Source organism: Cornus florida, unplaced genomic scaffold (assembly GCF_030987335.1).
Source record: "Cornus florida cultivar Cherokee Brave unplaced genomic scaffold, ASM3098733v1 CherokeeBrave_3.0.0_Hap2_Chr05, whole genome shotgun sequence".
In the NCBI taxonomy this organism is placed as follows: domain Eukaryota; kingdom Viridiplantae; phylum Streptophyta; class Magnoliopsida; order Cornales; family Cornaceae; genus Cornus; species Cornus florida.
This window is the reverse complement of record NW_026775575.1, coordinates 28,233,010-28,255,057: the sequence shown is the minus strand read 5'-3', so window position 1 is coordinate 28,255,057 and position 22,048 is coordinate 28,233,010. Positions and strand designations below refer to the sequence as shown.

General features: G+C 35.1%; 1 protein-coding gene across 1 annotated transcript; it reads right to left on the bottom strand.

Moving 5' to 3' along the window:
- Positions 1-6,997: 6,997 nt before the first annotated feature.
- Positions 6,998-21,583, bottom strand: LOC132306220 (homeobox protein LUMINIDEPENDENS). The gene is made up of 13 exons (XM_059803543.1): positions 21,111-21,583; positions 19,846-19,873; positions 19,182-19,312; positions 18,670-19,019; positions 18,479-18,572; positions 18,301-18,394; positions 16,983-17,112; positions 16,851-16,902; positions 16,724-16,767; positions 16,543-16,631; positions 11,941-12,369; positions 8,690-9,240; positions 6,998-8,115 (listed from the first exon to the last, which is right to left on the bottom strand). Exons 1-13 carry the CDS (start codon positions 21,282-21,284, stop codon positions 7,312-7,314), a joined length of 2,970 nt encoding a protein of 989 aa, XP_059659526.1. The 5' UTR covers positions 21,285-21,583; the 3' UTR covers positions 6,998-7,311.
- Positions 21,584-22,048: the final 465 nt, after the last annotated feature.

The following is a 22,048-nucleotide window of genomic DNA, read 5'->3' as shown; positions in this document are numbered from 1 at the left end:
CTTGTATGGATCTTCATTATCAAAGCCATGAAATGATGGAAGCATTTGAATGGTACTAGACTTGATCTCATATTGAGCTGCATCAATGTTTGGCATCACTATGCAAGATGGAGAAGCATAGGTGGTAGGGATGAAATGATCTCTAAGAGTCATTGGCTCGATATTAGGAATTTCAGCCCTTTCATTCCCCGGATTTCCTACGTTATCCCCCATTATATTGAATTCAGTTTCAAGGTCCCTTGTAAGAGTGGGTTCCCTAAGGTTCCGTCTAAGAGTTCTTTCAAGAGAATTGATATCAATGGGTGAATCGATTGTGGGTAAGGAAAGTGACCTACGACCAAACATCAACAATAAAGCATATACTCAACAAAGCAATTCATCAACCACAACTCCACATACGATGTTCCCTTTCTCCTCAATTATCAAGACGGAAAATGTAAATGGCCACGACAAGGACCGATGCTTTAACACAAAATTTAAACAGGATAAGAGCCTCAACAAGGGCTTCACAACTAAACTAAAACTAAATTTAACACATGCACAATATTCACAACTCGAAACTAGAAGTCACGAGACTTACCTGGGGTCCTCTAGACTTACAATTTGCTAGCATTCCCACGGCGAGCTTCGAGTCCCTAGAATCTTACAACACTTAAAACACAAAGGTGGTCAAAACACACAAGGAATATTCACAAGACACAATATTCACAATCAAACTAAATTTAACCCTAGAAACTTCGGTTGCTAAACCATTTGCAGTCCCCGGCAACGGCGCCAAAAATTGATCGGTTGATCAACTATACATCAACCTTCGCAATAGCACGAATCATTGTAAAATAGGGCTATTGGTCGGGTAAGTCGAACCACAGGGACTACGCTAGTCTAATGCAACCTAAATGTCTAGAATCATTCTTAGAATGATGAAGGGTGTATAGAGGTTTTGTTGGATGTCACTTAAGCTAGGAAATTAAAAGTGCAAAAAACAATAAATTGCAAGAATTCAAGGGAGTGAAGTACAAGTAAAGAAGGCTAGGGAAATGAATCCACCTCCATCCCTATACACATGCTAGGTTAAGATTAATTTAAGGGGAAAACAACATATATGATAGTCATGATACATAACAATACTAGGTTGCTATAATATCCTTAAGAAGTTCATTTAATTAGAAAGGCAAGAATAAACCATCAAAGGTTCACATGATCAACTACCTAAACTAAAATGTAGCTTAGAACATGCTTACTAAGCCAAGGATTATCAAGCCCTAATTTAAATGGTGAATGCACATAAAGCTAAGAATCAAGTATAGCCCATCAAAGGGAAACCCTAAGCCATGAACTATCTAGGTTCTCCAACTCCATGCCATTAAAACCATTCCATGATCTAACTTCCATTGTCACCATGGAAGTGCAAGCAATATGATTAAGAAAAGCAACCATCCAAGACAAGATGAATAACTCACAATAATCATTTAAAACATTCAACATTCATTACAACAAAAATGAGGCTCTTGACCATGGTAAGACTATCAAAAATACATTGTAATCCCCAAAAATAAACTATACTAACACATGCTTACAAGGAAGGGGTTTCATCACCTCCCTAGATGAGGTTTAGTTACCCATTGGTGAGCTAGAAGAAGGAAGAAGCATCATCCTCATCTCCATTTTCGAGCTCCTACTGTAGCACTCAAGAACACCCTTCTCCTTGCTCTCTTCTCTCCCCTTTCTCTTGCTCAAGATAAAGCTTAATGATATATGTGGCCTTTGGGTAGCCTTTTATGCTCCAACCATACCCTCTCTCCTCCAAGGAACACCTCCAACCACTTCATAAAGAAGGAAGATGGCATTGAGGAAACCAATGTGCAAGTGGGCTGAAATGAGCCATTTCTGAAGGGCATTCTGCCTGATTTTCGAGCACACGCTTGGTGACTTCGAGCGCTCTAACTTAGTGCAATGTGCAACATGCTCCTCTTGCTCAGTGCTGACCTATTTTGGGAAAACTGCTATAACTTTGTGCCCCGAACTCCGAATGACAATCTGTTTGAAGCTTTGGAGAGCTGATTCAGTGCTTTAAAAACTTTATGTTTTGATGAAGACCCAAATCTCAAGTCTGGTTGGTCGAAAATGGGGAGAAAGGCAGTACATCAGTGCTGCTAGGCAGTTCTGCGCACCTCTGTTGTGAAGATCATAACTCTCTGCTCCGAACTCCGAATGATGAACCACTTGAAGATTTGGAAAGCTGATTCAGAGCTCTAAATCTTTCATGTTATGAGGGAAGTCCAGTTCTCGAGTTTGGAAGGTCAAAATGGCAAGCAAAGTCCAGGCTCTACTGCTGCCAGAATTCAGCATTGGCACCTTTTGTTGCTCAAGATTCCACAAGGCCTTATTCTTGTTCCATTTTGGCCAATGAACCTGAAAATGTATAAAAACATAGAATTGGAGTTAATCTACATAAAATAATTAATAACTGGACTTTGTTAATTTAATTTAGGGCGCTTGAATATACATTATTCGGCGCTTATCATGAAGCGAGACGCACGTTGAAAAAAAAATAAAAATAAAAAACCCACCGAATAAAGTATTAAAGATGCAATAGTAAATATAAATATGCAAAAGTCAACTAAATAAATTACTTAAGTTAAATATTCAACATACCAAAACCTTGATATCCATGTTTGCTAGATGTAAGTCTACGAACCAATATTAAAATAATATGTATATAGATTAGTTAATTTCATTACTCCTGTCCATATATATTCTTGTAAGTTTATAACTCTGCTTTTCCTGTGGTTTTGTATTTGCACAGACCAAAAAAAACCGAATTTGGTAAGTGTAGACTGATGCACCTTCAACCTTGATCTTATATTGGTGACAAGGTTAATTTAATGATGCAATGAAGACCTGCAGTTGTGTGTGTGAGAGACTGTGCAATTGGGATTACAAGGAATGGGTGATGTGATGATCCAAGTGTGTTCAACTAAAGAAATTTCATGCACAAAGCAGAAACGCATTGATTGTTCTATATAAAGTATGAAGTAAATAGATTCAGATTATTTTTTTGACAAATTTAGGTGAGTAAGCCAACTACCAACACATCATTATCTCACTAATTATCATTATTCACTAATTATCGGCATATTAGAAAGATGAGGCAAAATAAATTGTGACACAATTAAGTTGAATCAACGAACTAGATTACTAGAATCCATTAAATCAACAAATTAAAAATATCAGTTACACTCATATATCATTGGGAATATATCCTATTAAATCCACAAAATTAGAAATAGGAAAGTTAAATTAGAGAGAGCCGAGAGAAGAAGAATAGAGGAAAAATAAAAAATAAAAAATAAAAAAATAAAAGAAGAGAAGAGACTAGAGAGAGCCAAGAGAGAAGAATAGAGAAAAATAAATAAATAAATAAAAACGAAGAGCCTAGACTCGGCTCAAAGAAAAAATAAATAAATAAAATAAAAAATGAGCCTAGACTCGGGTCAAAGAAGAAAAAAAAATAAAAATAAAAACGAAGAGCCTAGACTCGGCTCAAAGAAAAAATAAATAAATAAAATAAAAAATGAGCCTAGACTCGGCTCAAAGAAGAAAAAAAAAAATAATAAAAAGAAGAGCCTAAACTCGGCTCAAGGAAGAATAAAAAAAATAAAATAAAAAAAATAAAAAAAAAAAAAAAAAAGAGAAAGAAGAAGAGCAAGAGAGTGACTAGAGCCGAGAGAAGAAGAAGAAGTGAAGAAAAGAAGAAGAAAAGAGAAAAAAAAAAAAAAAACCGAGAGCTGAGAAGAGAAGAAGAAGCAAGAAGGAGAGAAGAAGAAGAGAGGGAAGGAGAACTTACCAGGCTTCGGTGCAAATGCAGATCCGGCAGATCCAGTCTTCCGCGCTTCGCAGATCACTTGTACTTCTGTCTCTTCTCTGTATCTTCAGTCTTGACTCTCTTCTTTCCACTTTCCTTTTGCTCTCTCTCTTCTTCTTCTTTTTTTTTCTTTTTTTTTTTTTTTTTTATGCTTTGTAACTTGCAAGTTGTGTAAATTTTGTAATAAACAAATAAAAACTACAACTAAACAAATAATAAACAGATACAAGTAACACAACCAAGATAATTAAAAAAAAAAACCCATTTTTCACACAGGCGCGCCTGCATCTCGCCTGTAGCCTTGCGCCTTTGTTTAAGAGGCGCGCGCCTGTCCCAAACCACTCGCCTTAAGTCAATCAAGGTGCCAAGGTGGCGCCTGGAGGCGCCTTGCGCCTCAAGCGCGCGCCTTTGGCGCCTTTAACAACTATGCACACAACATGCATACAATATATATCAAGCTTCGAAACATAAAGAACACTAAGATTATAAACATATATAGTACACCCCCTACCTCACTAAAGAAAAGACTCTCTAGAATCCAAAAGAAAAGTGAGTAAGAAGAATTCCAAGAAAAAGGTGTTGAAGACAATGGTGTAAGGAAGCTTTTGTCTTCCAAGAGTGAAGTCAAAGAGATGTGTGGAAGGTGGGTTAAGTCGAGGTCTAAAAAGTGTATCATGTTGGCTTTAGAGAGAGGAAGAAGAAGATGTAGAAAATCACTAGATTTTCCACTCACAATAATGATTTACATATCACTTTAACAATGCTAGCACAACCTCTTACACACACACTTTAATCACAACCCTCCACTTGTCACAACCAAATGCATCATCACTAAACTTAAAATCCCCCCTACACTTGGCATCATCCAAGTCCTCCACATGTCACCAAACAAAAATCAACACATGGTTCAAGGAAAAGGTGACAATTGTCACAACTTTTCAAAAATTACAAAAAGGTCCCTAAATCAAAAATATCTCAAAAAAGATAATCACACAAATAACCCAAAAAGGAAGATGTCTCCCAAAGAAACAATGCAATTATACCCCCAAGAAATGAAAATAACTAGCATGCTTTGCTATACAATTAAACTATGCATTAACAATAAAATAAATTAAATTGAATGCATGAAATGTCGGAAACCAATTCTGAATACCAAACCCTACCTCGGGTCCCACAAAACCCTAAGGCAACAAGAAAAGAAATAACTAAATAAATAAATATATAAATAAAAAAAATGCCGGAAAAAGAAAAGAAAAAGATGACACGGTCATCACATTTATAATCAAATGATATGTTTACACAAAATAAGAGTAATATTTATATTAATTTAATTGAATATTTCACATAGTGAGTGCCAATATTGTTATTTATTTTGCCATTTATTTAAGATTTTTAAATTTTAACTTGTCATTTATACACACTGGTTGAAAGGGAAAAATTAAGAGAGCAAAAAAAAAAAAAAAAAAATCAAAGTGCTGAAAGAAGAGAGAGAGAGAGGGAGTGACCTAGATAGAGTAGAAGAGGGGCAATCAACTTAAAACCACATTCCGGCGATGATATGGTGGTGTTGGAGATTTCCGATGTGGAGGGGGTAGAGAGAGTCAGAGAGGGGCCCCACTTTTATTAAGAAGAAAAGAGTATACTGTGATTTTAATTCGTTAGTGTTAAAGTGATAAAGTCCAAGGTCCTTGTTTTTTTTATATATATTTTTTATAAAAGAGTAATTCCACCTGGATATTTTATTCTTTAATTTGTAGCACCCACGTGTTGTGGCTTTTAAGTGCCACAAGTTCACAAAGGAGCTTTTAAGGGTGGTCCTTTTGAGCCCGTTTGGGATTGCATTGGTAACCAGTAAAAGCGCGTTTAATTTGAAAAATAGCATTCAGCAGTGTTTGGTAAATAAAAAACGCACTCTTAGGAGTAGACGTTTAATAAATAAAAAAGGTGCGTTTTGATAAAGTTGGAAATTGGAACATTTAAAATTGGCGTTTGAGTAGAGTTTGGTATCTAATATTTTTAGTTGGAACTCTGTCATTGTATAACACCTATTTTATATATATATATATATTGAACATTTAAAAATAAGTATAGCAATAGTGTGAGGACTACTATTGCTAGCCTGATTTCATATCCAATCTCCTATGAATATTTATAGCCCACTTTTCATTTTTTACATTTATAACACAATTTTACATCTAGCTTATAAGATTCTAAATTATAAATATTTTGTAAATTACATTTATCTAAAAAATTCAAACTTGGATTTTTCAAAAACATTCGTGGTATCCGAAGATTTTGTATTTATTTATTAGTTAAGAATCCTCTATAAAAGCATATAAGAGTATTTTTCGAACTATTGATTTAAGAGAATGAAATTGTATTTGACTAATGCACACCTTATTATTGTATGAGTAATACAGTAAAATTAGTAATAAAAGTGTTTTAAGCAATACTATTACGAACAAATTTAAGACTACTTTAAGTATAAAAAGTGCTTTATATAATGCATCACCAAACATGTAACATGTTTTTACTAACAGCACTTTTATGACTGCTCTACTCATAAAAGTGCTTTTATCATTACAACAACAACGCCAAACCGGCACAACTGGCACTTTTAAGGCTTAAAAATAGAGCTTCACTTAGGACCGTACAAGCTTCTGTTTTTTTGAACCCCAACCCCCCCCCCACACACACAACACTCTACACGTGTCAAAACTCAAAACTCATCAAAATGCTGTCTTTTTACTTGTCCTGTAATTGTTTGGACACCTCGGGGGAAAATGAACCTATTCAAATTATATTAGCTAGAAAAAGTAAAAGAAAGAGGTGGTGATGTTAATTCTCTCTTATTGGAATAACCAGAGAGAAGAATAAATGATTGTCGTAACTGATTATTTATTTTTTTATTTTTTATATGAACAAGAGAAATATTTAAAAGGCAGAAAAAAAAAAAGGAATATTTAAAAGGAATTTGATCCTTTGCAAAAAGGAATATTTAAAAGGAATTTGATCCTTTGCCTTCATTTTCTTTTTAGGAGAAACAAAAAGAGTTAGAAGGTTATAGTCTTACAAAATCAAAATTATTTTCCTCTTCCCTTCTTATTATTCAAGCAAGAATAAGATGATATAGCTATACGAACTTGGCATGTCTGAATTCATTTCACTCAGTGAATAACAATATAAATTTAGCATGTCTAAAATGATTTTACCCAATTGAATAAAAAACAAAAATGAACTTCTCAATATTTTCGCAATTGGAAAGGCAGTTTTTTTCCCCCTCAATTGGAAAGGCAGTATACAGGATAAAGTTTTAGTAGTTATAGTGTTCTGCCTGACGCCAAAGCCCATCCTTGTACGCCATTCCAAATTTCAAAGAACTCCCATCCCCAAAACACATCCACTCTGCCAGGTAGTTCCACCCTCCCGCCATTAAAGCTTTACACTCATCTCCTCCTGTCACGGTCCCGTTCGCGCCACCTTCTGTCTCCGTACCTATTATGATCCCGGTACCGGGAAGAATTCCTCGGTCTTGACTGGTCTGGCCTATAATTATGACCCGAATTCATTCTGTTCCATCCTGAGACGTACTCGGGAGATCTAGTCGGACTATTTTCGGGACTCCATGTTTCATACCCGGGTTCACCCATATATTCATCTCTCCCCCGATGACCTGGAGGTCCTGGAACCAATGCATTATAATTGTCATGGTTAGCTTGAGAATGAGGATTCGAAATGAAACCCTGCCTCACACTCCAAGAATGTGCCGAAGGCAGAGGCTCGGGCATTGGCATTTGGTGAGGCTGATGCGGCTGTGTTTGTGGGCGTGTTGGCAACAAAGGGGGAATAGAAAATTCAATGGGCTGTCTCTCTGGAGTATTCAACACGATTGACACCGGTGCTGGCTTAACGTGCCCCAACGTTTCAGCCCGCCTCATAGGTGAGTTTGCAGCTTGAAAATTGGGTAAAGGTATATTTGGAGAAGAAGTATGAATCTGTCTTTCGGGTAAGGAAGTAGGTGTTTGGGGAAACCGGAATGGAGGGATTGTTTGCTGGGATAATGTTGGGAAATTTTCTGGCTGGTAGGGTACCATGATGTCAGCGGACCGAATTTCAGGCCGCATCGAGCTGGTTGCAGTACGCTTTTCTTCTTCAGTTCCAGCAATTCCTGGGATGACATATGCTTCTCTGTTTGTTACTGAACTTTGCCGTGAAAAGGGATTTTTGGCAACTTCTGATCTCCATCCACTCTGCATTTCAAAAAAAGAAAAAAGAAAAAAAAACAACAAATATTTATTAGTAAACCCAGGCAAATTTAGTAATAATGAGAAATCCAGTTAATTATTAGTGAAACTACTTTGACAGCACCATGCAGTGAATAGATGCATCAACTGTTCCCATTTGAGGAAAATTTCAGTCCCCACATCGATGAAACTTCTTCGCGGGTGAGAGATGCCCTCGTCGAATTTGGAACGAAGGGCATACCCTCGCAATGGCTTTCCTTTCTCAATCCAGCCTATGTTTGAAATATTTTACCGTTAAGGGTCCGATCAGATTGGATGGTGGTTTTTTCAAACAGGAATGTAGGACCCATTAGTTGCAGACACCACTTGGTGATCCTAAAAGCAGGATATGCCATATCCCGTAAACAAACTTATTAACACCATCCTAAGCATTATTTTACGATTTGACCATGGTTTGGACATGTATTCATTATTTATTGTTTAGAGAGAGGAAGAAGAAGAAGATGACGATGAAGAAGATGATATTGATACTAATTCGTAAATTGTCACAAATTCGACAGCATGTGCCTAAATGACGCACCGTTACAGGATCGCTGGAAGGAGTTGGGGATGGGAGAGAAACTTCAACCTTCTCCTCCGCCATTGTGCCTAACCCATTTACATTACCCAGTCCACCGACCCCATTAACCTTGATCATATCGAGCAGCTTCACAGTATCCTCACTCGACAAATTACCACCACCTTGGCCGGACGTCAAGGCAAAAACCAATTCTGGGTTTTTAAGCAACACGGCAAGCAACTCGAGATCTGGTTCCGGCATGCCCCCATTACCATTCTGAGATGATGTCGCGGTGGTGGTGGTGGCCGGAGTAACGGAAATGTTTTTATTTTCACTAGAGGAAGCCATTGGTTCGGCACCATCAGCATCTGGCAGCTGTTCAGTTGGGATTTCTGGGGTTAATGTATCATCATAATCCATCTCACGGTCCCACGGTTCCTTGGGATTGGCTGGAATTTCCTGCACTGTATTGTAGACAATTTCCTTCTCCCGGCATATTCTGTTTTTCTGAACTTCAACCTCTTTGCTGCTCTCTCCACTGCCAAGTCTCCAGTCACCATCGATCCTCATCTCTGCATAAAGGAAAAAAGGCAGAGAAGGCTGAAATCCGCAGAGAAAACACGAAACCGTAGACAAATCTGTCAAAATTCATTGTTTTTTCTTGCTGTGGATTATTTACAGCATGAGTAATTGATCTATATATATATAGTTTTTTCTTCCAGCGGTCACTGTCCAACAAAAACAGCCATATGAAGTAGACAAGTTTGACAACTTATTCATAACCCGATTTGTTTCGCACCATGTAGAAGTCAACATCCATAATCAGATGACCACGAATTGCCTACTTTACATTCTCAAAAAAATCAGTTGACTTCAATTATAGAACAAAACCTGCTCTATCACGATATCATTGACCTAATTTTGAAGTTGTAAGTGTGATTAAAATAAATAAAGGAATTTGTTTTTTTGTTAGTCAAAAATAAAAAATTGACAGGTTAAGCTAGAGGCAAGTTATTTAAATTAATTTACCAAGCTGTGAATTTTCAGTCCATTAAACATGTTCCCTGTAGTCAATTCATCTGCAAATTCTGCATTTATATAGGTTGCGCTACACTGATCCCCCAAACAACCAATTTATCTATCAGTTTCAGTCAAATCCATGCAAATCCATGCTTGTAGAAGTTGACGTTTTCGGGATAAAAAAAAAAAAACCCAACATAATCCCAGATTTAGCTTGAGAAATCAGATAAAATCATAACATTAGATACACTTCCACTTCAAATCCATGCTAGAATTTGCAAATCTATTACCTGAGATATATTCGGCAGCAAAAGATAAATTATAATTGCTCATATTTTAAAATAAAATGGAATTGCTCATACTTTTTAGTCAACAAACAAGGTGCTCACCTGTTTGAGTGAAAGAAAACGAATAAAGCTACTGATTTAAATTTATGTAGTGAAGTGCTTCTATGCTGCCCACCCTCACCCCCTTCTATTCCAATGCTTCTCGAGGAAAACATCAGGAGCACCGATTTAAGAATTCAATGTGAAAATCCTTGCTAAATTGATAATTGGAACAATGGCGTTAATTATACAAATTTGACTTTAACTTATTGGGAGAAAAATCATATCATTTATATGGTCTGATAAATGTTCATAAAGTGCAAAGAGATCTGAGAATTTTCTGCCTCGAGGTAAGGCAATTTTTTTTGAAACAGGCCCACAACCCTAATCAAACAACATTTTGCTCCATCAAAGCATTAAAGTGGTTATCTGTAGTTTTATGAAATGTAGTTTGGTCTCAACCATAACAATCCCCACCTCATCGTACCCCAACACTATGTTACATGGACGCTTCAAAAGTAGTGAATACCCGTGCTAGACACACAATGCTCGGACATAGGTATGAGATACGTGTCCAGCACTTTTAGTTGGACATGTACTTAAAAAGCATATCCAATCATTTTATTATATTATATTATTACTTTAAAATGAGTTAAAATCCTATATTGAACACTATATTAGATATAAACATTCTTTTACTCTAGAAAATAAAATAAAATAACTAAATAAAATGAATATTTAGTGGTGTCTGTGTGTCCTTCTGTTAAGAGATTTCACACGTCCGACGCATTGATACATTCCCGTACCAGAAACATGTACCCAAGTCCATGTAACATAGCCCCAACAGCACCGTAAAGCTAACATAGCCAGAAGAATTGGGAGAATATTAGTTAATATGCAATATTGAACCTTTACTAGGTTAAATAAAAGTTATAATGAGATTGTTGTTTCCAGAAGCTGCTTCTCAATCCAACAGCTGTGGGCATGAGCTCATAATGAGAGTGCTCTCACAATAAACTTGCTCTACCATGTACAAGATCTTTCACATGGGAACAGGAAGTACGTGTCAAAATCCAATCACTAGGGAGTTTTCACCATCCAATGACTTTGAAAAGTAGGTATCAAAATGGGAACAAAAACCTCATCCATTTGATGCCCTATTTATTAGAAGTAAAGAAGTTAATCCCAGAAAATGCTTCGATCAAAAGGTTTCTTTAGGTCATATTGTTATAGATTGATCTCTTCTCTCTCTATCAGGACATCCATGTCAGACACATATTGCTCGGACATGGGTATGGGATACGCGTCCGACACTTTTGGTTGGACATTTAATTAAGAAGCGTATCCAATCATTCAATTTTATTATATTATTACTTTAAAATGAGTTAAATGCCTATTTGAACATTTTGTTACATAACATCACTTTATTCTAGAAAATAAAATAAAATAAATATTTAGCAGTGGCCATGTGTCCTTCTGTTTGGAGATTTGACACGTCCGACGCATACATACGTACCCATACCCGACACACGTACCAGAGTCCACGTAACATAGGTTCAGCCTCAAATTGTCCGTGAATATTAGATTTGTGTAACCAAGAATCATATTTGTACAACTCCTTGTTCTGATAGTCAGAAAAATAGTTTACAATGGAGCTGATCCAAAATTTTCCACCAATAAATGACTTTGTCAAAAAGGAAAAGAAAAAAATATATATTAGAAGGGAAAAGTGGCGGGGAAACAGTTGAATCTCTCTGTGTATGCAGGAAAGTACTCATATTGTATTATCTCTTTTCCTTTAATTTCAGGACACATCTAAAAAGGTCTTTATTTTCACTTGTGAACTGCTTGATAGTCTTTTCTACACCAAAACGATTTGATAGACAGTTAAAGTGAGCCAATAAAAAGCACTAAAAGCAAATGTACCTGGTGGTGTCAGCCATGGAATTTGGACCCTCTTGCATTTCTTCCATAAAGGTTCATCTGGGTCCAAAATCATCTTATCAAGTGGAGATTCCTGTTGATTAGAAACCTTTGAAGGAACCATCACAGACTTCTTGTGTTCCTCAATTTTAGACCGAGCGTCAGCTCTGGATGCTGGAAAGAAAGTGCAAGCTTGGGAAGGCAATCTGTTTGGACCTTCAATCTTCACTTGGTGCCCTTCATTAGAAGAGGTACTTGTTTTTCCATATTTGCTTTGCATGAATTGAGCACGCATTTTTGCTTTTTGGATATCATCGGCCGACAACGGACGGCCTTGATTTGCAGGCACTGACCTTGTCACCTGTGAGCTTCTTACACCCGGTTTTTGGCCAGGTTGTTCCACCAGCAGAACTTTTCTGCGCTCTCTGGTTTCTGTAACTAGCTAAGGCAATGATCTCTATGCTCTTCCATAATTGGAAAATTAAATAATGCATAATCTAAGTCTCTTTTTGAGTTATTTAGATGTAGAAGAGCAGAACAGAGATATTGCAAAGAGATTCAGCCAATAGAACATACCAACAGATTAACCAAACTTATAAATCACATGTTTTTCCAGCTTTCTACTTTTCAATATTAGATGCAACCAAAAAAAAACTTGGTGTTTGAAGCATGTGTAATTAGGCTATGCCGTTTTGAGAAAATCGGTTTGTTTGTTGGGTTGGGGTTGGGGTTGGGGTTGTTGGGGGGGGACTCTGAAAAAGTTTCCTGTGTCTCAATACCGACGATGACAAAGAAAGATCACTTAGTCAGTATGTATGATGTACCCTAATCCAAAAGCTAACCCAGTCCCATTTTGGGGTTAAGAATCACAACGGCATCAGACTTCTTAGCTAGCACTCACTATATATAAATTTGTACTACTGTTGCCCTCAATTCATTCCTGTATCAGGTAACAACGTTGCAGTTTTTAATGATTAAATCTTTGATAAGAAAGTGACTGCAGTTGCTCATTTCCATATCTCCTCTTTGGGTTTAAAATAGCATCCATGACTAATTATTATGGCCATTCCCCACTTCTAGGTGGAGGACACAATGATTCTTCTTCAGACCTTAGTTGTAAAACCCTAAATCTAATAGTTCATTCTAGTGCAACTGCTGCTTCTAGTTTTTTTTTGGGTAAATAAATCCTGCTTCTAGTTTAACATTCACACCATTGCAATTATCCCCTTTTGGTCAAATACCTAATACATTAATATGGTTTTCCGCATCTCCTCCCAAAAATTGGTCCTAGTAAGAGCATTGCCTCGTGAAAAATCAGAATCATCAACGCAGTATTAGAACTTCCTGTACATTCTTCCAGCTAGATAAATTAATCACATTCATCATCCTTGCCTTCATCCCATTTGTAAGGATGTTCTTTTTTATTACAAGCTATGTCTCCAATTATATCTAATTTTTTAAGTCTGCATATCATCATTAGAAGAATTAGTCATACTGCAAACAGTTTATCATATCATCATTACAAAAGTGACATTATCATCCGTTCATTCAATCATGATTGAGTAGGGTTCATAATAGTGTTTTCTTCTATGGTTCTCGATGTCTGCACTGGTTGTCCATGGAAGTCAGTTTTCTCAGGTTCTTTATAGTACAGCTAAGAAGAGAATAAAACAGTGCAGGAAAATTTCAACAAGACAGTGCTCGAAGAAGGTCCATATGCAGGCTCGTCATGGACATCAGTATCCAATTTAATGGCTTTTCAACTCACTCTCAGAATCAGAATTGCACCATCCTACCAGAAGAGCAAACATTTTGGCTTCCCCTAATGCCCCATAAGAGCACATCTATATGATTAATTTGGATGTTTAATATTGAAACCTGCTAATTCACAAGCTAATTTCCTTGCTAAAAGAGGTCTTTTGGGCAATTGAGATATCACATTATTGTTATCCTTCCTGGAAAGTACTCGTTAGTTTATCTCATCATTAAGCAGTCCCTTCTATTTTTTGATGCCTTTTATTTTGATAACCTTTTTAGATGACATATTTTAGCCTTAAAGTCATGTACTTCACTTCCTTCAGATACAGCATCTGCATCTAACCATGGAAGGACAAAACAGTTTATTTGAAGTTGATTTCTCCTTGAGGTTGGATTGGCTAAAAACGTACGAGTTCAGCTTAAGATACTAATATTAGTCATCTGTCATTCTCCAGGTCAAAAGTAAGAAATGTCATTTCAGCAAATGTAAGGCTTCCAGGGACCAGTGCTCCAGCACGTATTAGCCTTTATATCAGGAAAGAGTAAAAAATAAACCAATAGTTACCCATACATCAGGAAAATCATCTCATTGTATGCATTTGCCAACACAACATGCGACAATAAGATGATCAGCCAACCACTATGAATTGGATATATAATTAATTTATTGGTTAAAACACATTCATGCTTTCTTTATAATAGCAGATCTTGAGTATGGCCTTCTTCAGAATAAAATGAGATAATAATCCTCTTTTACTCAATCTCCTCTCAACAGTGAAATATAAAAAAGAAAATAAATAAATTGAGCTCTTGATTTTGATTTTGATTTTGATTAATATCTTTTTTCTTTTACGGCAGTTGTGCTCTTGATTTTGTCCACATAAAATTTGAGAGGACTTATTTTCGTTCCATGGAATCAAACTGGAGACTTTAACAATGGATTCAAAGCTTCGAAATTTGACATTATGAACAAAGCTAAAATAAACATCATGCCAAAACTAAAAGCTTAGAGACACCCATTACAATCAACAACCTTGAATCAGCAAAAACAGGAGGAAACAATAAGCAACTGACAGCCTTGCGACAATGAAAATTCGGGGGCTGTACCAGTCCACTCACTGTCAGAACTTGGATTACAAGTTACCAGGGGACTTCAAGTACTTACAACTTTATACTCATATTTAACAGCACTAATAACAAGACCCCACCACTCGTCGTCAAATTTTTCCTTTAATTTTTTATTTAGTTTTTTTATTATTATTATTATTTTTTTCTGGCTACATTATATTTTTTGATCTCATATTAATGAAAAATTTTCAAATTGGCAAGACTTGAGAAACTTATAAGATAACACGTCTTTCTTCTATAACTTGATCACATTATTGATCTTACATATAAGATAACTAACCTTTTCTAGTAATTAGAATTCTTATTGGCTACATAATTTCCAGACATTTTCTCACTGCATTTATTGTGACCTAACTAAGAAAAAAAATAAAGTATTACCTAAGCACCTATGGTAATTTTAGTAGGTATGCATTACTCTAAAGCAAACAATTCTTCCCAAAAGGGGAGAATTAAGAACAGTAATAACATAAATAAATACCTCCTGGGTTCAGAACACAAGTAAAGAGTAAATACAAATCAAATTCTGACAACTTCAAAGGCACTAAATTAAGAAACAAATGACGTGTGCGCTTCTGTGTTTTTGTGTGCGAGGGAGATTAAGGTAGCCAATGTCTCTACTTCCAAAAAGTACTCTTACACTACAATTACTTTAAAATAAAATAAAAAAAGGAAATGACAAACTTGTCCCTCAAAAGTACTATTACAGTCCACGATTATCCCAAAAAGTACTCTTGCACTCCACTTTTGAAAAGAATTGTGTCATTTCCTTCATTGACAAAATCAAGTTGGGTGCAAGACTTTTGTGTAGTGTGAAAATCATATCCTTAAAGGATCTACTCTGAATTTAAACCTATCTACACAAGCAGACAAAATGTCAGCAGACACCACAAAATTTTCTTAATTTTCCTTTATTTCAATGTAGTGTTGAAAGAAAAATCAAATTATAGTTATAACAAATTTATTTAAATTTAAATCGATTTTTTTTTTTTTTTTTAAAAAGAATATTTTTATAAAAGGAGTAGATGGAAATAAGAATGGGAGAGGAATAATCAAAATATGTGTCCACAAACACACACACACACACATAAACATATTTGTATACATGCGCACATCCATATTTAAGTCATATATGTGTTATTTCTTTTCTCTATGTGACAAGGATGATATTATCTATATGATTTAAAAGTTACGAATTCACCTTACAGTCGTATAACATTTATTTTTCATGTATAATATGATTTTTTGTACAAAACATACATATATTCTATTGCCAAATCCTACTTTCACTAAGATTTTCATGACGATGTATCCATGTCATTTCGTGTCCATATCCATGTCATATCGTGTTTGTATCCTGTGTCAATATCCATGCTTCTTAATTTATAATCGTTTTATCTTTTTATAAGGTCATATCGTGTTTGTATCCTGTGTCAATATCCATGCTTCTTAATTTATAATCGTTTTATCTTTTTATAAGGAAACAACCTGATTCATAATAAATTAAAACACTGATTCCAACTGCCATTGCTACTTGTGTTATTTTTAAACACCCTATAAACTAGGCTTTGTATTGTTGAATAACTTGACAAAAAAGTTGATGTGACTACTTTTGTTAAACAATAAATTTTATATACATTTTTTATTTTGTATTTAGAAGGCTATATAAGTCAAAACATATAATTAATTTTTCAAAAAGTTTATCCGAAATCCTAAGGATACGGGATGAAGATACCCCTCGAATAAGCTTCTTACTAGAATCATCTGTGGAGGCTGTGAGCAGTTTAAGAGGCTGAGAAGATTCCAACTTCCTGTTTAATAAATTCATTCTTAATACATCCACAACAACCAAATCAATTTCAATCAGACTGAATGGCATCTGATCATCAAGTAATATGCATACCTAATATTCTCTGAACCTTCATATGAGGGAGCAAGATTGTCTTCCTACAGAGCAAGAAAGAAAATCAAGAAACAACACACAACAAAAAAGATTGAAGCAGCATGAGTCATTTGATTTCTATACTTACAGAAATATCAATTTTTGACTCCCATATTTCATTGTCCATAATTTCACCAATGCTGCACATGATCAGAGAACAATAATGAAAAACTAAATGAGAAAAATCTGATTTCACAAAGAATTAAAGAAATGGGCTTGCCTCTGCTGCAACAGCCTCTCATTCTGTACATCGCTCAAAGATTTCTTGGCATTGGGTTTCTTCATAGCCTGACTTCTTGCAAAAACTTTGCTCCATCTAGATAACAGAATCCTTGCCCTGTTTGAAATGTCTGATCTTCAAATCAGATAAATGAGATTCAAAAATATCACAAAGAGCATATAAGGAATACAGAGAAAGAAAATTTTTGTTTTCTATTCCATATAAAAAGGAAACTCTGAATTACAGCAATTGAAGCATGCGAAAAAAAAAAAAAAAGAAAAAAAAAGAAAAGAATAATAGAGCAAACTTTTCAGATCAAATTTCGCCAACCCTGTCTTAACAATAAGCTCATTTCTAAATGGCCACTATAAAATCACATCTGTTTATATTCCATTGAGTCCCTTCTCAGTTCCTCACATCTTCTCAGTACATACATGAACGCATTTGACGCGATCAGTAAATCAGAATATCTAGGTACATGAAACTGCCAGGTATCAAGAATTCACACCCACACCCCCTTTCCAAGAAAAATAAACAAAAAATATTTAAGTAAAACATTCTACACACACAACACAACACAAAATAAAATCAATATAAGTTTAGATGTGTTTAAATAAAATAAATAAATAAATAAGTGTTTTCGTGATATATTAGGGTATTCTTTATTTGAGTAAAACGTAAAAGCCCCATCCATAGTTAACAAAAAAAAAAAAAAAAAGCCCTATCCATGGAGGCAAACTCAATTAACAGGTCATGGCGTATCAAATATGATGAAATCAGTGATTTTCAACTCTGTCATCCACATTTAATACATCTTTTCAAGGTTGTCATATATGATGCTATTTATTTGGCACAAGTTGACATTTATCTTTGAAAGGTTTCATGAAATCCACAATTAACTAAGTTAATAATTTATTAATCTGTTAACAGGGGCATAATTGACAGGCTTATTGAACATCTTCAATTATGAGAAAGCTCCTTTTAATATTCGACAGTTGTAATTAGGATTGACAAACATAATCAAAAACAAAAAATTGAAGGTCCACCGTTCTATTATCGACTTCGTCATCAATGGCCTTCATTGAAAACCTCTCTCCAGTAGCTTAAATGTCCTTATGATATTCAGGTTTCTCCACACAATATGATCACGAGGCTCAAATCTTGGATTAAATTAAGGTATGATTCTTGACATCATAAAGTAAATGGATGCTAACTTGACTATAAGGTGGTAATATATATATATATATATATACATACATATATTTATATGAGAGAGAGAGGAAAGAACAAAGGGCAAGTATCTGTGACAAAAACACACCAGATGTCCTGTAAAAACGCAGTCTGTTAACACTTTGTAGTATTGCTGACATATGTACAGGCACAGCTTTATGTAGTGGAAGGTGACAAAGAACCTGATGACAATGGCAAATTAACCATTAAAATCCAGTGAAACATTTCAGAAGCGTGTAGCAAATCATTACCACGGACACATATACCTTAAGAATGACATGAAGAACACTTGTTTGTTCTTCAGTTGCTGCTTGACTCAACCACGTTGCTAAAATCATTACACTACCTTTGGTTAAGAACCTGCAAGTAGATGATAGCGTAACCAGGTCAAGGAATATAGCCTACAACCAGAATACAACAACGAATTTCCATGTTCATAAAGATTTGTGGCATGTACCAATTTAGTACTGAAGAATTTTGAACCTGCAAGATCCACTCCATCAATTTCACCTGTCCAGAGAATGTTTCTTCATTCCGCATCATAGCAAAAATATTCTCAATGAAATTTTTATCCGAATCATCTATGCCAGGTAAAATTTCATCCTGTGTAGAGCATGAAGGTCCCTCAACATTGGTAGGACCAACAGAGTTTAAGGGAACTGTATTAATAGGTATCATAGGGTCAGAACTTGTTGAGACTCCATCTTGCACTTCTTCCTTACATGCATTAGCTCGAAGTGCCTTCTCCCTTGACAACCGTACAGACTTCCTCACTCTAGAACGCTGACCATTAAAAAAATCCCGAACCTAAATATCAATAACAAAACAAAATGTAAGCAAACATTAACAAGGGGATCACCTTTTTCAAGGGATGCTGGAGTACTTGCACATGCTTTATTCTAAAACTAACATATAACAAAAAGACAGAAATGAAAGAAAAACAAAAAAGAAGGTAGAGGTAAAAGAAACCTGCGTGACTGTAACACCAAAAAGAGCACTGATCTCACGGGATTCCTTCTTGCTAATTGCATCTTTGATAGAGAAGACCGACTGCATATACTTTACAGCCTTAGGATTTAGCAAATCCCTGGGTCTTTTTCCTGCAAGTTGCAAAACTATTAATTGCATTGAACAATCACCATTACTTGTACTACAAGTGCTTTAAAAAATGACGTGGATCAAGAGTCAAAAGACTTAAATCATGAATAGTATTTTTTTAAGACCAGTCTTGTAGGGAAAAAAAAAATAAAAAATCATTGCGAATCACAAGGGTGTCAGTTAGAGCACATTCAACTAATTTGATTGAAGTAATTCATAACCAGTTACAATCCTATCCTAAAGAGACAAAGGACATAAGAAACAATTAGAAAGATCATCCTCAGACAATTGGTAATCCAGTAAATGTATTGACATGTTCAAAAAGTAGTTAACTTGATAATTTTGCTCTACACAAAATGAACTTGGTGAGGCGCTCTTAATAACCCCACTAACATAAGAGAAACATAAAATTGAATTAAATTATACACAGATATAACAAATATTAACTTCTAATTCATGAATTAAAACTATAAACAATAAATTGACAAGAAACTGATAATTTTCTACCAATAACAATGCCACTACCAGCACTTACCGATTTTAATTGACAGAGCTCCAGCTGCCTGCACGTGAACAAAAAAACGAAAAAAAAAAGAAAAAAGGATGAGTAATCGGAATACATATGAATATTCAATCATTTATTAAAATATAGTACAAGAAAGATCCTTTCTTACACCAAATGAAAGATGACTAACTTAGTTTAAAAAACTAAAGAGTTCAATGCCAGGAACATCTAGGCACCGCTTCACAAATAAATAGAATACTAAAATGATAGCTCACAGTAAGGCATTTGGAGTGAAAATGAAAGCAATAGTATAGTACCTTATCACTAAAATGGAATCAAACAATTTAATATCTTAGTGATTTACAATATCATTTAGGAGGGCTGTTTTCTTTTTTACAGAGAGATCATTACAAGTAAAGTTGCTTCCGATAATTTAATGATTTCACACATTATTTAAGTTTCAACACTTCATGCATAGCACCCTCACAGTAGACAAACAATATAACCCATGAATGCATTTCATGTGTGCTGCAGATTGAACAACCTAGGCAACAGCAATACTTGAAAATTTTGGTAATATGTACACCAAACATTTAATTAAATCTTATTAAAAACAACTTGGACTTTCCTTATACGGTACAACAATTGTATTATGAGACAGCTTCCTAATCTCAAGATACTATTGTAGATCACATTTGGCTATATATTAAATCACCCTACAAAGCCATCTACTCCAAAAAAATTCACTTTCTATATAGAACAAAAACTAGAAAAAGAAATACAAAGCCTCAGGCTTAAATCATGTCATTTAACAACTCAAGTTTAACAACAACTTATCAACCAATTAAGACTTAACCTAAATATGGCACTCTATGCACATGGAGTCATGGACGAATGATTAGCATTTGCAAACACTTAAAATTCCTTGTGGACATTGACCCAAGTACTTGCAACTCCGATTATAATCCCACCTCAAAAGAAACACCCATTTGTCAACCCCAAGGAATTTCTTATAGAGAAACAATTTGAAATAAACAAAAAAGCACCGAACTTTAGTGAGACAACAAAATAACAAAACCCTGAACAGCTGAATTTATATATATATATATATATATATATATATAAACACAAATCTGCAACTCAACTGAACCTAATTCAACTATTTGTCGATTATAAGATGAGTTTTCTGTTTCCCATAAACCAGTTCAACATGATTTATATTACTCTTTCCTTTGTATTCTCAACAGCAAAACAGACGGTAGAAAAAACAATAGAGAGAGATAGGAGTAACGAACCATTTCTTGCGAAAGAGGGTTGACGCCAGTGACTTCGCATTGTCTGACGACGATGTTCTGAAGCTGATCGATCTGGCTGCGGAAGAGGTCCTGCTGCGAATCCAACAAGTCCTGAAACGACGGGGTGGAGCTGGAAACCACCAATTCCAGATTATTCTCCTTCAAGACCTCCATTATCGACAAGAATTGAATCTCCGTTGCTCAAAATAGAAAATTGAAACAATCTGCACCATTAGAGTACCAAAGTGAAATATTAGGGTTTCGAAACTCCGATTATAATCGTTCGTTCCTTCGATGAGAATTGTATATATACATGTATATATGTATGTGTGTGTATATAGAGAGAGAAATAGAGAGAGAAGGGAAATTTGCGGGGGTTTGGAGTTGAGAATTACGAACAATGGTGGTCGAAAATTGGATGAGAGAAGCGAGTAAGGTAATTGAAAGGCAAAATAAAACCAAGGTTTTGGCAAACTGATAGATCGTACTTACTCTCTATGGTAGCCAAAGTCAACCAATAGCGTTTTGCCGATTGGCATATTTTTTTAAAAGTTAAATTACACAAACTTTCTTATTCGTGTGTCCTCGTTGGAAACACATGTTTTCCTTTTAGGATTAATTTCACTGGCACTTTAAGTTTGGTCAAATATCATTTTCAAATATTTTTTAAAAATAATTATTACTTATATTATAAATTTTTGTTCCGTTTTTTACTCACACTCCAACTATTAACTGAACAATTCTGACATGATATAAAATGACGTAAATACCATTTGACTTTGCCAAAACAACTCTTTTGGCTAGACAATTAGATTAAAAGACTAAAATATCCCTAAAATTTTATAAATTTACAAATTATATAGATATACCATATATATATGGACACGTATATATATTTCTGAAACCCAAGTGAAGAACAATCTTGATTTGATATGTAA